The 15,924-nt window shown below is 39.6% G+C and overlaps 1 protein-coding gene across 3 annotated transcripts in view; it reads left to right on the top strand.

Annotated features, from left to right (window-relative positions):
• Positions 1-15,924, top strand: part of CDKAL1 (CDKAL1 threonylcarbamoyladenosine tRNA methylthiotransferase) — a 626,103-nt gene that overhangs the window by 191,599 nt on the left and 418,580 nt on the right. For all 3 annotated transcript variants that reach the window (XM_053920194.1, XM_053920195.2, XM_053920193.2), the window contains one exon: positions 3,564-3,612. In XM_053920194.1, coding sequence (XP_053776169.1) covers positions 3,564-3,612 — 49 coding nt within the window. The remainder of the gene's footprint in view (positions 1-3,563; positions 3,613-15,924) is intronic.

Raw genomic sequence — 15,924 nt, 5'->3', positions numbered from 1 at the left:
TTTACAGTATTTTCATCATTCCAAGAGGAAGCCCATTACTTCCTAGCAGTTTCTCCCATTTCTTTCCCCACCCATCCATAGGCAATTAGAAATCTACTTTGTTTTGGAAGATTGCCCTATTCTGGCCATTTCACATACATGGGATCACTTACTACTTGACTTTTTTAGTCTGACTTCTTTCACGTAGCATCATGTGTTAGCACATATCAATATTTCTTCCCCTTTATGGCTTAATGATGTTTCATTGCATGAATATACCAACATTTTATCTGTCATTTGATTGCACTTTGCTTTTTTACACCTTTTTACTGTTAGGAATAAAGCTGCTATGAGCATCCATCTACAAATTTTTGTGTGGATATATGTTTTCGTTTCTCTTGGATACACGAGGTCTGTCCAGAAAGTATCCAGCCATGCACTATGAAAATAGTGGCATTTATTGAAGAAGATATGAGATACAAGAAACATTGTACACAGGACAATGATGCCTCAGTCCCCTTCAAAGTAGGCACCTTGGGAACTCACACAGTTCTCCCAGTTGCCATCAGCTGCCCTGTCGTTTTTTCCTGAATCTCACTGATGGTCTGAAATCTCTTCCCTTTCAAAGGTGGTTTTAGTTTTGGGTAAAGTCAGAAGTTGCAGGGCACCAAATCTGGACTGTGGGAGGGCTGAGTCACCTGCGTGATTTCAGGTTTCGCCAAAGAATTCTACACGACACGTGATGCATGAGTGGCCACATTGTCATGATGAAGCTTCCAGTCACCAGTTGCCCATAACTGCAGCCTCCTGAATCATCCAAATAGTTTCCACAAAGAAATGTTCAAGGTTAATGCAAAATCTGATGCAGATTCATTGCTGTACTTGCTCAGTCGTTTTGAGTGCAGTGGCCACACAGTACACGTGCTCATTCAATGGTGTCTGCCACCCCACTGTCTAGTACAGTGAAGTCGTCATTGTTCGCGTGTGAGCATTCCAGTCCACTTTCCTTGGCTGCCAGGATACATTGATGTCACACAAATCATTCTTGTTAGATTAACAATGGCTGCACTTTTTCTGGACTGACGTTGTATACACTCACCTTGTAAAGTTGACTTACAATATTACATTAGTTTCAGGTGTACATGTGATGAGACATTTATGTAACTTATGCAGTGATTGAAGTGATTACCCCATCATTTTCTTATACTGAAGATTAATTACTACTGAATTCTCAGCTTACCCTGTGTTCATTGACCCACTTCGCTATTAAATAAGGTATATCTGTTTTAGTCTTTATGTTCCTGTTAGTTTATAGCAGTTGACACTGTTGTCTGCTTCTCCTCTTTGAACTTTTTGTTATTCTGATTTTGATGACATTCTTTTAAGGAAACCACATGGACTCTCTTCTTAATAAAACCAAACCTGATGCTTCAGTGGTTCCTGGTAGATTTGTCTCCAGTTAGGTAGGTTTGTTTGGGACTAAGATTTTTCATTCTCAGAGATTTACTTTGCTTTTGGCTGCCTCCCAATAATTATTGCTACTGCTAACACCACGCTGGGCCAAGTGGTCAAGAGGCAGAGCTGGATTCAAGTGTGTTCTCACGAGTCCTTCCTGATTTCATATAAGACACTGAGGCAAAGGAATGCTTTAAAGAGATTTGCCATTGCATTTTTAGTAAAGTTTTTTTTTTTAGGCCTTTTTTTTGGTCTCAGTTGAGATCATTGCAGCATGGTTATGTGATAAAGATTAGAAATAGCATACATCCCATTAATGGGAATGGATTAATGCATTATGGTATATCTGTGCATGAGATACTGGGTAGCTAGTAAATGAATGAAGTAGGTCTATATGTACTGATGATGTATAGAAAACAAGTCAAGGGCAGATCTATCTTATATATCATCTATGTGTGTTTCATAATTTGTGAACAGAAAAAAGGGAAAAGAAAAACTGCAGAGCTCTCGGACCCCCTTATGCATGGTTTCACTTTTTGCAGTTTCAGTTACCTGTGGTCAATCACAGCTGGAATATTAAATGGAAATTTCCAGAAGTAAACAATTCATAGGTTTTAAATTGCGTGCTGTTCTAAGCAGCTTGAAGAAATCTCATGCCGTTCTGCGCTGGCCTGCTCTGTGTCCCCCGGGATGTGAATCACCCTTTTGTCCAGTGTATCTGTGCTGTACATGCCACCCACCCCCTGGTCACTTAGTAGCCGTTTCTTTATCGGATTGGCTGTTAGAGAGGGAGACATAACTTTGATTATCAGTACGTTGTTTTAATTGTTCTATTTTATCATTGGTTATTGTTCTTAATCTCTTCCTGTGCCTAATCTGTAAATCAAACTTCAGTATAGGTATGTGTGTATAGGAACAAACATTTTATATATATATATATATATATATATATATATAGGATTTGTTACTATCTATGACTTCAGGTTTCCACTGGGGTCTTGGAACATATGCCTTATAGATAAAGGGAGACTGCTGTACACAGGGTGGGGAAAAAGTAGGTTTATGGTTGTTAGTTTGGAAAATAATACAATTATTAATAAATAATAATACAAGATTAATCTCTTTTATGTATTCATAACTGTAAGCCTGTCTTTGCCCCATCTCATATATAAATGTTGAGCAATGGAGAATGTCCTGGTATCTACTCCTCAAACTATTATGAGTGATTTCATCTGAGGGGTGGAAATGGAGGGTGGAGGATGTTGTGGGTTACTTTATTTCTGCTTTATATCCCTATTTTGTTTGAATTTGGTCATTGAACATGTATTTCTTCTGTAATAAAACAATGATGAACTGAATATCAACTTGTGATCTATTCTTATTTAACTTTCTCTATTCCTTTAGCTCCTTGGACTATAGTCTTTGCTTTTTTCATTTTCCTTCTAAACTCTAGCCAGTCTAACTCGGTCTCCCTGGTGGGCTTCTTCTAACCTAATCCTGCTTATCCCTGAAGAAGCATTCCCGGATCACTCAGTCAGGTTTTATTACCTTTCCTCGGTGATCTCCTGGCGCCCTGGGAAATCTTTCCGAGCCACTGGTGTCGCGGCTGGAGCTGCCGTTATTTGCCTTTGTAGTCCATGGACCTGAGCAGAGCACCCAGCACAGGGCGGAAAGTCATTAAAAGGGGTTTCAGTGTTAAAATAATAAAGAATGGAATTTGGGATAGATCCCCTTAATATCAGTATGTCTTTCTTTGTAGGTTGTCATTTTCTGCCATTTTTCTTGAAGCTCTGTGTGAAGAGACATGTTTTAATTACACTTCAGTTCGTATCTCAGGACATTTTCAGTGGGTGTTGATGGGCTCCTCTGACCGCTCCAGGACGTTTAGTTAAACGTGGTGTGATTTTTGAAATTGTCATTAGAAGACAGGAGGATGGCAATTTCATACTTTATTGTAATAAAAAACATTAGTACAGAACATTTAAAATAATATCTTCCAATGCATTTATTAAAGAAAACCTGGATTTGTGTGCTGAGATGTGTAACATTGACTCAAGCAGAATGATAAACACAAGTTAATATTTCTTCTCTGTGTAAATTGCTTCTCTAACAGTTTGTTTTCTTTTTAGGTTCAACAAATAGATCGTGTAGTAGAAGTTGTGGAGGAAACAATTAAAGGTAACTTTTGAGAGTGAGATAAGCAGAGGTACATATTGTATGTAAAAACTGTCTTTTAAGGAGATTAACCTGGCTGAGGCCCAGAGATGGCGGACTGGACTGGAGAGCCCGGCTACTCTCGTCACGCTCCGAGAAGGAGCATCAGTCGCCGTCTCCCAGTGTTTCCAGCCGCTTAGTCTCTGCATACTGTACTATTCACTCTTTAGACAAATTAAAAAAAGATGAAGAGTCATCCACCGTGGCAGTCTCAGCTGTTGCAATGATTTCTGGGAGTTCTGAAGCATGTGAGGTTATATTTATAAAAATACTGCTTAGTTAACATTTATTGAGCATCTCTATGAAAATTTCTGTTTTAGATACAAATTTAAAGTTTTGTCCCTGACTGCTTCATGCATTGACAGATTCCATACAAGAGACATATATTTGACTATCTTACAAGTGAGCCAGGTTACAGTTATTTATTTATTTAATAAATCAGGGTGATGTTGGTTAATAAAATTATATAGGTTTCAGGTGTGCAATTCTATAACATGTCATCTGTATGTTATATTGCACACTCACCACCACATGTCAAGTCTCCCTTCATCTCTGTTTATCCCTCCTTTACCCTCTTTTACCTCCCCTCTCTCCTTTCCCTCTGGTAATCACCATACTGTCGTCTGTGTCTACGACGGTTTTTATTTTTTTTCTTAATCTCTTCACCATTTTCACCCAAGCCCACAAACCCCCTCCCCTCTGACGACTGTCAGTCTGCTCTCTGTCTCTGTGAGTCTGTTTCTATGTTGTTGTTAGTTTATTTTCATCATTAGATTCCACATATAAGTGAAATAACACGGTACTTGTTTTTCCCTGACTGGCTTATTTCACTTAGCATAATACTCTCCAGGTCCATCCACGCTTTGCAAAGGGCAAAATTCCCTTCTTTTTTATGGCTGAGTGGTATTCCATTGTGTAAATGAACCACTTTTTTTTTTTTTAATCCACTTGTCTACTGATGGGTACTTAGGCTGTTTCTAAATCACGACTACTGTAAATAACAGTACAGTGAATATAGAGGTGTGTATATATGTTCTTTTGAATTAGTGTTTGGGTCTTTTCAGATACATTCCCAGAAGTGGAATCAGTGGGTCATAAGGCAGTTCCATTTTTAATTTTTTGAGGTAACTTCACAATGCTTTCCATAGTGGCTGCACCAGTCTGCATTCCCACCAACAGTGCTCAAGGGTTCCCCTTTCTCCTCATCCTTGCCAGCACTTGTCGTTTGTTGATTTATTGATGATAGCCATTGTGACAGATGTGAGGTGATATTGTGGTTTTAATTTGCATTTCCCTGATGATTAGTGATACATAGATCATTTTTTTATATGTCTATTGGCTGTCTGTATGTCCTCTTTGGACATACAGAAATCTCTATTCAGTTCCTTTGCCCAATTTAAAAAATAATTTTTATTCATTGATTTTAGAGAGGGGGTTAAGGGGAAGAGAGCAATACATCAATTGTTGTCCCACTTATTTATGCATTCATTGGCTGCTGCTTGAATGTGCCTTGACTGGGGATTGAACCTGCAACCTTGGCTTATCAGGATGATCTAACAAATTGAGCTACCAGGCCAGAGCCCTTTGCCTATTTTTAAATTGGATTGTGTTTTAGTGTTGAGTTTTATAAGTTCTTTTATAAATTTTGAATATTAACCCCTTATCAGATATATCATTGGCAAATATGTTCTCCCATTTGGTCGGTTGTTTTTTCATTTTACTGATGGTTTCCTTTGCTGTGCAAAAACTTTTTAGTTTGATATATCCCCATTTATTTTATATTTTCTGTTTCTCTTTCCCAAGGAGATATATCAGAAAAAAATACCGCCACAAGAAATGCCTGAGGTTTTACTGCTTATTTTTTTCTTCTGGTATTTTTATGGTCTTGAGCCTTATAAGTCTTTAATCCTTTTTGAGTTTATTCTTGTGTATAGTGTACAAAGGTGGTCTGATTTCATTTTTTTACACAACTTTCCCAACACCACTTATTAAACTATCTTTACCCCATTGTATGCTTTTGCCTCCTTTGCCAAATATTAATGGACCATAAAGGGGTGAGTTTGTTTCTGGGCTCTCTATTCTGATCCATTGATCTACATGTCTGTGTTTATGCCAGTACCAGGCTGTATTGACTACTGTGGTCTTGTAGTATAGTTTCATATCAGGTAGCAGGATTCCTCCAACTTTGTTCTTCTTTCCCAATATTGCTGTTGCTGTTCTGGTTCTTTGGTGGTTCCATATAAATTTTTGGAATGTTTGTTCTAGTTCTGTGAAATACACTATTGGTATCTTGATAAGAATTGCACTGAATCTATAGATTGCTTTGGGTAGTATGGACATTTTAATGATGACAATTCTTCCTATCCATGAACACGGTATGTGCTTCCACTTATTTCTGTCTTCTTCAATTTCTTTCTTCAGTGTCTTATAATTTTTTGAGTACAGGTCTTTACATACTTGGTTAAATTTATTCCTAAATTTTTTTAATGCAGTTGTAAATGTATTTGTTTTCTTAATTTCCCTTTGTCATAGTTTTTTATTGGTCCATAAAAATGCAAGTGATTTCTGGATATTTATTATGTATCCTGATACTTTACTGAATTCATTTATCAGTTCTGGTAGTTTTTTTTTTTTTTTTTTTTTTTTTTTTTAAATGGAATACCTAGGGTTCTCTGTATACAGGATTCTCTCATCTGCAAATACTTTTTCTTTCCAGTTTGGATGCCTTGCTGTTGAAGTAATCTTGGTTGTAGGTCCTTGTTTTTCATCACCTTAAATATTATTTCATGCCAGTTCTTTCTGGCCTGAAATGTTTCTGTTGAGAAATCAGCTGCCTGTCTTATGGGAGTTCTCTTGTAGATAACAAACTGTCTTCCTATTGCAGCTCTCTTGGTCTTTAACCCTTTCTATTTTAATTAGGATGCGTGGGCCCTGCTGTTGTATTTGAGTCTTGGTTGCTATTGGCCCCTTCATACATGGGGTCAACCCTCAGGCTGGCTGACTGTGAGGATCAACCCTGATCACAGTCTACGAGCTGCTGTCAGGTGCTGATCCACACAGAGTGGAATTCGCCTTAGCAGTGTCTGGTGCCTGCTGAGATCTCCCTTTGGATATACCTCTTGTGAAGCTAATTGGATCCTGCTCTGATATTGTTTGAAGCCGGCTGCTGGGTGTGTTGGTTCTGGGGCCTCTTGAGAGGGACTCTGGTATAGCCCAATGCCAGTTGCTGCCTGTGACTGGCCCTGGGCAAACTGGAGCTACAAAGTGATCCACAGTTTGTGGCTGCCTTTTCTGGGCCTGGGTGTGCATAGGAAGGACCAAGCTACTTACCAGGGCTGACTTTTACCAGCACCAGGCCCAGGGTCAGGTTAGCAAATGTTCCAAAACATCTCGAGATCTGCCTCCACCTGCCTCTTAGTCTTAAGTCACTGACAGAGCCTCTGGTGGTGCCCAAGTTCCATGAGGTAGGTTCTCAGTGAGTTACCAGGCAGGGGACTAATGGTGTTCACCAGATTGATGCAGGTTCAGACTTGGTGCCAGTGGTCTGAGGCAACTCAGCAAATGTTCCAGGGCATACAAAGTTTAGTTGCCACCGGCTGGGTGCTCATAGACCTTTGTGTTGGGGTGGGATCTCAGGGAGTTTTCCAAGTGAGGTCAGCAGAGTCCATCAGGGCTGAAATGACCAAGGTTTGGCCGTGTGATGGGAGGGCTCTGCACTGATAGGTGTGCAAGAGAAAAATGTCCCCTGTCCTAGAGCCACACAACTCAGTGTATTCCAGATTCTGCTGAGTACGTGATCTCAGCAGGGCGGGATCACTGGGAGGGTAGGGCGAGAGTATCTCCCGCAAGGGGCAGGTGCCAGTCAGTCTTTGGGGAAGATGCTGGCAGAGGTCTCCACCCCAGAGCCACACAACTTAGTCTCAGATTCTGCCCACACCTTGGCAGGCAGAGCCATCAGGAGTTTGGCGTGTGGATGTGTTGGGAGAGTGGGGCTGTGCAATCTCCTGTGAGGGGGCGGTGCCAGTCACAATCATGGGAAGGTGAGGGGGCATGGCCCCTTCCCCACAGCTACCCAACTCAGTCACTGATACTCCCTGAATCTGCTCAGACCTCTACACTGCGGCCCAGGCAGCTAACTCCTCAGAAGGGCGCAAGCTCTGCAGGGCGGGCCTATTGCCTTTCCCCCAGGCTATTGCAGTATTGAGGAGAGCGCTCCACCCAAGGAAGATGGTGTCTCCTGTGTGGGAGAAGAACTCTGCTCAGGGATCCTGAAGGCTGTTCTTCAGCTCTCTCTCCAGAGCCTCAAACCCAGTCTCTCCTCATGTGAATCTAGTCTGCTTTGCCCTTCTTCCGCTGGCACCCCGGGTGAGTGGCTGTGGTCAAGATATTATGTGTTGACCTTTTAGGAGGGCACCTGTGTCTTTAGCAGACTCTGGGTCTCTCCCTGGTAGACAGAATCCCTGCTGATTTTCACAGCCAGCTATTATGTCAGCACCTTTTATCGGCTGTGGTGCTCTGGGCTGGGAAAGTCTGGCTTGGAGTTGAGACCCCACGCTCCTCGTGGGGTTCCTTTGCATCCGAGATATCCCTCTGGAATCTCAGCTATCCCTCCCTTGCTCTCTCCTGCACTCCCCCCCACCGTGGGAGTGGGGCCAGCCCTTTTCATGTCTCTGCCCTCCTTGCCAGTCTCGATGTGGCTTCTAAGACTTCTTCAGCTAGTCTTCCATTGGTAATTCAGGTTGGTTGCTCAATATTTTAGTTACAATTCCAGTTTGGTCCTGGCAGGAGGTGTGTGTAATATCTACCTACTTTGCTGTCATCTTGGATATCCCTTTTTTTAATCTTATTTTTTTAATCTTATTTTCATTTTTGTGTAAAACAGATTTAAGTTACATTTTAGATCAGGAAGACAATTTAATCAAGTATGAAATAAGAAAATTATTTGTATTTTTTTCAGTTTTATTGAGATACAATTGACATTGCAAGTTTTCCTATCATGTAGTTATAGTGTTCTTTTTTAAAAGCACTTTTTAAAGTTCAATTTTGATACCTCTTCAAGGTGTAATTTTTGTAGTTTCACTAGAAAATAGAATTATGCTTTGCTTGTTTCATTAGCCAGTGTTCTTTGAAACAGATTTTTATAGATGTTGTTGAGAAATAAGTCATTCTTAATTCCGTGGTTTAATTCTTAATTTTTTAATTTATTGATTCGAGAGAGAGAGAATGAGAGTCACCAGTTTGTTGTTCCGTGTATTTGTGCGTCCACTGGTGGCTTCTTTGGGCCGTGCCCACAGATTAAACCTACAGCCGTGGTGTATTGTGGATACTCTAGCCGTGTGAGCTGCCTGGCCAGGGCCTGTCTCTTAAACTGTAGCCTGTTTTTACTGCGTTAGATTCGCGCAAATGGAAGCCAGTCATACGATGTTAAAATACTAAGTTAAGGGCATTGAGGGTCTCACAATTTTTACTATTTTCTTATAAATGAGAAATTTGCTTTTAAAGCAAAAAACAACCAAATAGATTACTGACCTCAAATTGAGATTTTTTTTTTAACCACATACTTTTCCTGCTGGCTTGTGTCTACTACCTTCCATCTGCTGTTACTAATGCTCGTTAAGTTTGAACCTTTGATTTATTTAGAAATTGATGACCACAGAATATGAGAATGAGACAGTACTTAATCTTCTTTTGAAATTCCAAAATAAAATGAAATGTCATTATCAAAAATTTTAGTAGTGATAATTTGAAATGTTTTTTGTTTTTCCATCCTTCAGCCCTATCTTGGAGAATTCAGAAGTTCTAGCGTTTGTTAGGCACTTACCATGTTACAGGCACTATGCTAAACACTTCCCATGCATTGTCGTTTAATCTTCCCAACAGTACTGTGCAGTGGGTACAAATATTATTCTCAGTTTCCAGATGAGGAATTTGAGACACAGGCCACGTCGCGGAGTTGGGGCTTGAGTAAGTTTGGGCTCCAGTGCCTGTGCTCCTAAGGCCGGCTCTGCGTTCACGCGCTGACTGCTCTCTGCCAGCTGAGAATCACTGCCTTGATGATTGTGTGATTGAGCTCGTCAAAGCCGTGCTGCAAGGTGTTGGAAGATGCTGTAGCCTTATTTATTTTCTGTTTGAGTGCCAGGCACATACTGTCCCTTCAATAATTTTTTAAAAGAAGTTAATGAAGATAACGCAGGAGAAAATCTAGGTGACCTTGGGTATGTCAGTGACTTTTTAGGTGCAGTACCCAAGGCATGATCCATGAAAGAAATAATTGATAAATTGGACTTTATTAAAATTAAAAACTTCTGCTTTGCAAAATACACTGTTAAGAGATAAGAAGACAGTTACGGACTGCAAGAAAAGTATTTGGAAAAGACATATCTGATAAAGAACTCTTATCTAAAATATACAAAGAACTCTTAAAATTCAGGAATAAAATAAACAACCTGATTTAACAAATAGGCCAACAACCTGAACAGAAACTTCAAAAAAGAACATATACAAATGGCAAATAAGCATCTGAAGAGATGCTGAACATCATATGTCCTTAGTCAGTTGGAAATTGGAAGAACAATTAGCTACCACTGCACACACATTAGAATGGCCAGAATCTAAAACACTGACAACACCAAATGCAGATGAGAATGTGGAGCAATGGGAACTCTCAGTTACTGCTGGTAGAAGAGTTTGGCAGTTTCTTACAAAACTAAACATACTATTTCCATAGGATCCTGCAGTTTCACTGCTTGGTATTTATCCAGAGGAGTGGAAAACTTAAGTCCACACAAGAACTTGTACATGGATGTTAATAGAAGTTTTATTCATAAATGTAAAAAACTTGGATATAACCAAAATGTCCTTCAGTGAATGGATAAACCAACTCTGGTACATTCAAACGGTGGAATATGATACAGTGATGAAAGAAATGAACTATGAAACCATGAAAAGATGTGGAGGAAACTTAAAAGTAAATTACTAAGCAAATGAAGTCAATTTGAAAAGGCTGTAGCTCTCTACCCTGTGATTCCAAATAACATTCTGGAAAAAGTAAAACTGTGGAGAGAGTAAAAAGATCAGTGGTTACCGGTGGTTACTGGGGGCCCCAGGTAGAAAGGGATGAATGGGCAGAGTACAGAGATTTTTTAGGGCATGATACTGTCTTTTAGGGCAATGTGCTACTGTGGTGGGTACATGTCATCATACACTGTCCAGACCCACCGAATGCGCACCACCATGAGTGAACTGTAAACTGTGGACTTTGGGTGATGATGATGAATTGGTGTAGCTTCATTGATTGTAACCAATGGACCACTCTGATGGGGGCGTTGGTAATGGGAGGGCTGTGTGTGGGGGGTGGGGGGAATGGGTAATGGGGAATATGGGAACCTTTATTTTCTGCTTAACTTTGCTGTGAACCTAAAGCTGCTCCAGAAAATAGTCTATTAAAAAACAATGAATAGTAAATAACATTGTATTCAGGAGGCTGCCAAATGGCTTGCAGAGATGTAATTTCTATACAAAATCGTAGCAGTTAAATGTAAACTGTGTTTCCTACACTCCTAATGCTTCTTATATTAAAAGTGCAAGTTTTCTGCCCCAAGCAATTCTGCCATTAGGTACCCAGGGTTAGTGCAGATGTCCTAGGCTGAGGCCCACAACTTCAGATGCCAATTGCCAGTCCAGATTTTCACCTATACTTCTGGCAGACCAACTATAAATCCGGTTTTTACAACCATCTCCTTAGATTTGATAATTTGCTAAAACAGCTCACGGAATTTAAAAAGCCCTTTACTTAACATTACTGGTCTGTTACAAATGAGACAAGTCAAGAACGTCCAAATGGAAGAAACGCATAAGGCAGGTGTATGGAAAGGGAAGAAGAGCCTCATGTTCTCTGGGTGCGCCACCCTTCCAGCACCCCACTGCTTTTACCAACTTGTAGGCCCCCCAAATCCCATCCTTTAGGGGTTTTCTGGAAGCTCCATTACACAGATATGTTTGATTACATCATTGACCATTGGCGATTGAACTTAATGTCCAGCCCCTCTCCCTTCCCTAGAGGTGGGGTAGGGGTGTGTGGCTGAAAGTTCCAACCTCCTACTCATACGGTTGGCTCCTTTGTTTACCACCCCATCCTCTAAGAATTTTCTCATTAGCATAAACTCAGATATGCTTGAAAGGGGCTTATTATAAATAACAACAATAAAAAATGCTTCACTCACCTTTATCACTGAGGAAACGATACGTTTTAGGAACTCTGTATCTGGAATCAGGAATGAATACCATATCTATGCAATTATATCACAATATCACAGAAAGGAGGGCTTCTCACTGAAGAGTTTGGGCTTGAGTGGATTTATTGGAGAGATTGCAGTTGGAGTTAATTGTAAGAGTCTACAGCAAGAGATGAGTTGAACTTGATGGGGATGTTCATTGGCAGGTCTGGATTGAGGATAGGAAGGCTGATGAGTTAAGTCTTAGTGATACAGTGATAGAATTTTAGAGATGGAAGAAATAATTTTGAAGCTGTCCTTAGCTTGAAGGTGGGGATGCTGAGCTAGGAAGGAGTAAGTAACTCATCGGAGATCTCCTGGTTGGTAGAGAACAAGGCCTGTCAGTGAACTTCTGGTTTTTACTTTCTATTTCTATTATTGCCAGTACTTCATCTAGACAGTACAAGTTAGTGAAATAATGTGGTTATTAGCATTTAACCAGTTTGTTGTTTTTCAACACATCACTTTTCTGAGGCTTAATTTTCTCAGTTAAAAGTAGAGAGGATTAGTGGGTGATATTTTTGAGATACTCAGAACACAGCTCATACTAATGTTTATTTCTGACTATCCCCTGATACCTAGACTGCTGGAATAACTAACGGACATTCGCTACCAGTGACTGCCCTTTCAACCTGCCCATTAGCCTTGGATTATTTTACTCTCCTGCGTATGTGCCTTCAGTGGTTGCCTGTTACCCACCAAAGTTTTTTCTTTATTCTTATTGTTGGCACTATTGCAGATGTCCTTACTTTTCTGCCCTTTGTCACCCTCCTTCCAGCTCCCTCCTCCCCTTCCTTTTGGCCATCAGCAGTCTGTGATCTTAATTATCCTCTACCCCATGCTGCCATCTTCACTTTTTCTTTCATTAATTTCACATATACCTGTGGCTCCGATCAACTGTTTGTTGTTTCTTCTGTTGTTTGCAGTTTGCTTCACATTCATCTTAGGGTCCTGCACAGAAGCAGATGTGGTCTGTCTGCCCCTCTAGACTCATTTTGCACCTTCCTCCACCTGCTGTGTGTTCATGGAGGCCGACCTGTGTGTGCTCGTCAGTAGATCCTTGCTGTCTGGCACCTAGTTGGACTTAGTCCGTTGGGGTTTGGAGGTGACTAGAGCGTGAGATAAGAGTACCTGTTAACTCCTCACCCCAGCCCTCTGCTCATCCTGGACTGGTGGCTTCTCTTACTCAAAGGCCACAACTCCTGTCAGGTGGCTCCCTCTATTCATCTCTATATCCAAGTTCCTGTAACTGTTCCCTTCCTTTGATTTTGAGGGCCCAGGAGTAGAAACAGTGCCCCATGTTTGCTCCCCTTTGAGTACCAAATAGTCTCTTGTTGGTTTTGCTACCCTTGCCAAAATGTAGTAAATAGGCCCTTTATTAAAATCTCTTTAATTACAGTGTGCCATCTGCTTTCCTGGGACCCTGACCGACGCCTGCTCTGTGAGAGGCGAGACTCAGCCCAGAAGGGCCAGACGGAATGTAGCCTGACAAGAGGATTTTGCCATAACTGTCTTGTTTCCACATTTGATTTTTGTTGGGCTCTCTCCATACGTCTTCCTTGAAGGGGGTTTGGACAGACAGCCTGTGCCACAGCCTGTTTGCATTCTTCTTACTGCTCCTGATGCTATACCAAGTAATGTTTTAAAAATGTATTAATAAGATACACTGGCAGGATGGAGTGGAATGAAGGGGGGAAATGGGACAACTGTAATAGCATAATCAATAAATATATTTAAAAAAAGATACACTGATGCTGAAAGCATTTAAATCTCTTATAGTTAACACAAAACTGTGCAAAGCGTATTCCATTTGTATCTGTCTTAGTTGGAACTAAATGAAAAATTTCACGTTATTTTGAATTAACGCTCAGTATTTAAATAGTGACCTGAAAATTCCGCTTTATAACATTTGTTCTATGAGACCAGATTATATGAATTTAGGATTTTCTCCTGTTATCTTGATAATGCAACAAGATATGTAACTCAATCTAAGGGAGGAAGTACAATGTTTAAAGGATTTAAATTCCTTTCTTTCTTTTAAAAATAGTCATATGGATTTTATTCTTGGTTTACAAGATCATTAAAACTTTTTTGTTTAAAAGCTCTGAAGGGAATATAAATCTATATTTCCTCTGATGTGTGTACATGATGTCCTCAAAACAAAACAAAAATTAAGATGTTCTTTGTAAAAGATAGTCTAACTGGGTAACTTGAGACAAATGTTTGCAAGTAAATATTGCCTATGGAAATTAGAAAATTATTTTTACTATTAAGTCATATTTCTTTCCCAGTCAACCTTTAATAAAAGACACCTCTATTGTTATTAATATGTTTGCTGGCATTTTATTCAGTCTAATTCCAAATGCCTCCAGTGTTGGTAATTCAAGACTTTCCCAATATGGCACCGTCTTTGAGTTTAATTGATTTTCTGTTTTCCATAACTTCTTAGTAATCGATGCAATCTGGGATTAGATTTATCTAGACTTCCAGGGTACCCCACCAAACAGCTCTTTCTCATTGCTATTCCTCTTCACTCTGTCAGATTCTGCACTTTGTATTTGATGCTAATTCAGAGCATAAACTGTTCGTAAATTGCAACCGGAAGGCGGAACTCTGTAAAGTGTGGTTTTATCAGTATTAATGCTAAGTAACTGCTCTACAGAGTCCAGTGGGGATGTACTTGAGGATGTTTTCCAAGCGTAATGGGTAAGTGAATTGAGCTTGCATATTGGGCCTTTTACATCTGCGACCATATTGTACTACAAAAGCACTTTTGCTTTTGCAATATTTATTTTCAATAAACAATTTTATTGATTTTCAATATATGCTTTAAAGGACACGTTCATGCTACAGTTACTATACACTGAATATAGTGGGAAAAGTTGTGCTTTTGGTTTTACATAATGAACACAATAGTCTCACTGGTGTAATTAAATAAGTGATTAACTTCTACCTTCTAGTAACTCAAGGAGCAAGGACCTCTTTGCTGTTATTTATTTAGTTTTTTTTTCTTCATGAGCCTGTTTGTTTTATGTATCATGTTAATATGTTGTTAGAGTTTGATAACCATTGCATTTTGCCACCTCTCAAATGCACCAGTTTATGTCTTTTGCTGTCTCCTCTCCTTTCCCCTCCTTTAGTTCCCCCAAATTAACAATGGGATTCTGTCTTTAGTTATTTGTCCTCTGTACGTCTACACACGTTATTTCTGGCATGAATATCTTTGTTAATTATATGTCTTATATCAAATCACAATATTTTCAGAAATAAGAATAGGTAAATTTCTTTGTACCCAAACAGCAAAGTTATAGCATAGGACTTTAAGTTGATTTTTCACACCACTTTATTCTTTCTCTTGGTCTGGAATGATGACCGGAAAGGACTCTCTGTTAGGGAAACCACCATGTCATCTCTTGTCTGTATTTCTGTGACTTTAACTTAATTAGCCAAATTGTCAGTCCTGTTTCTAGCCACGCCCATACTGAGCAGTGTTATTTATCTTAACAACAGTGTTATTTATCTTCTAGAAAACATGCCATAGATGCTCAGGAGTCTTCTTTAACCATTGTAAATGGTCATCATGTGTACTGGTTTAAAAACAAAAGTAGTTAAGTAAATTTAAGTTTGTGTAATATTTTTTAGCCCTTAAAATTAAAAAAACTGAAATAAATGCTTAAGTGTGCCCGCAGGTGGATTCTGCTGCTTTCTGATGGGATCAGAGCTTTTATATGTTTTGGTTTGTCTTAAATTTCAGGACACCGCTTTAATGTGTTTATCACGTATTTTCTTTTCTGTTTGAAGATGCTTTTTCTTGTGATTTGAAACCACCTTTTTTTAATTAATGGAATTTATATGAAGACGGGTATTTCATTAACTTTTGATGTATTTATTCTGGGGTGGGGAGGGTACATAGTGTTAAACAGTTCCTTAGTTTGATGAACTTAACTGTAATTTTCACATAACACAGTTATAATGGTTCATTGGATTTGATTGTTTGAAACAG

The sequence above is a fragment of the Desmodus rotundus genome, chromosome 3 (genome assembly GCF_022682495.2).
Source record: "Desmodus rotundus isolate HL8 chromosome 3, HLdesRot8A.1, whole genome shotgun sequence".
Lineage (NCBI taxonomy): Eukaryota > Metazoa > Chordata > Mammalia > Chiroptera > Phyllostomidae > Desmodus > Desmodus rotundus.
The sequence above is the reverse complement of the archived record's forward strand: the minus strand, read 5'-3'. Positions and strand labels throughout refer to the sequence as shown.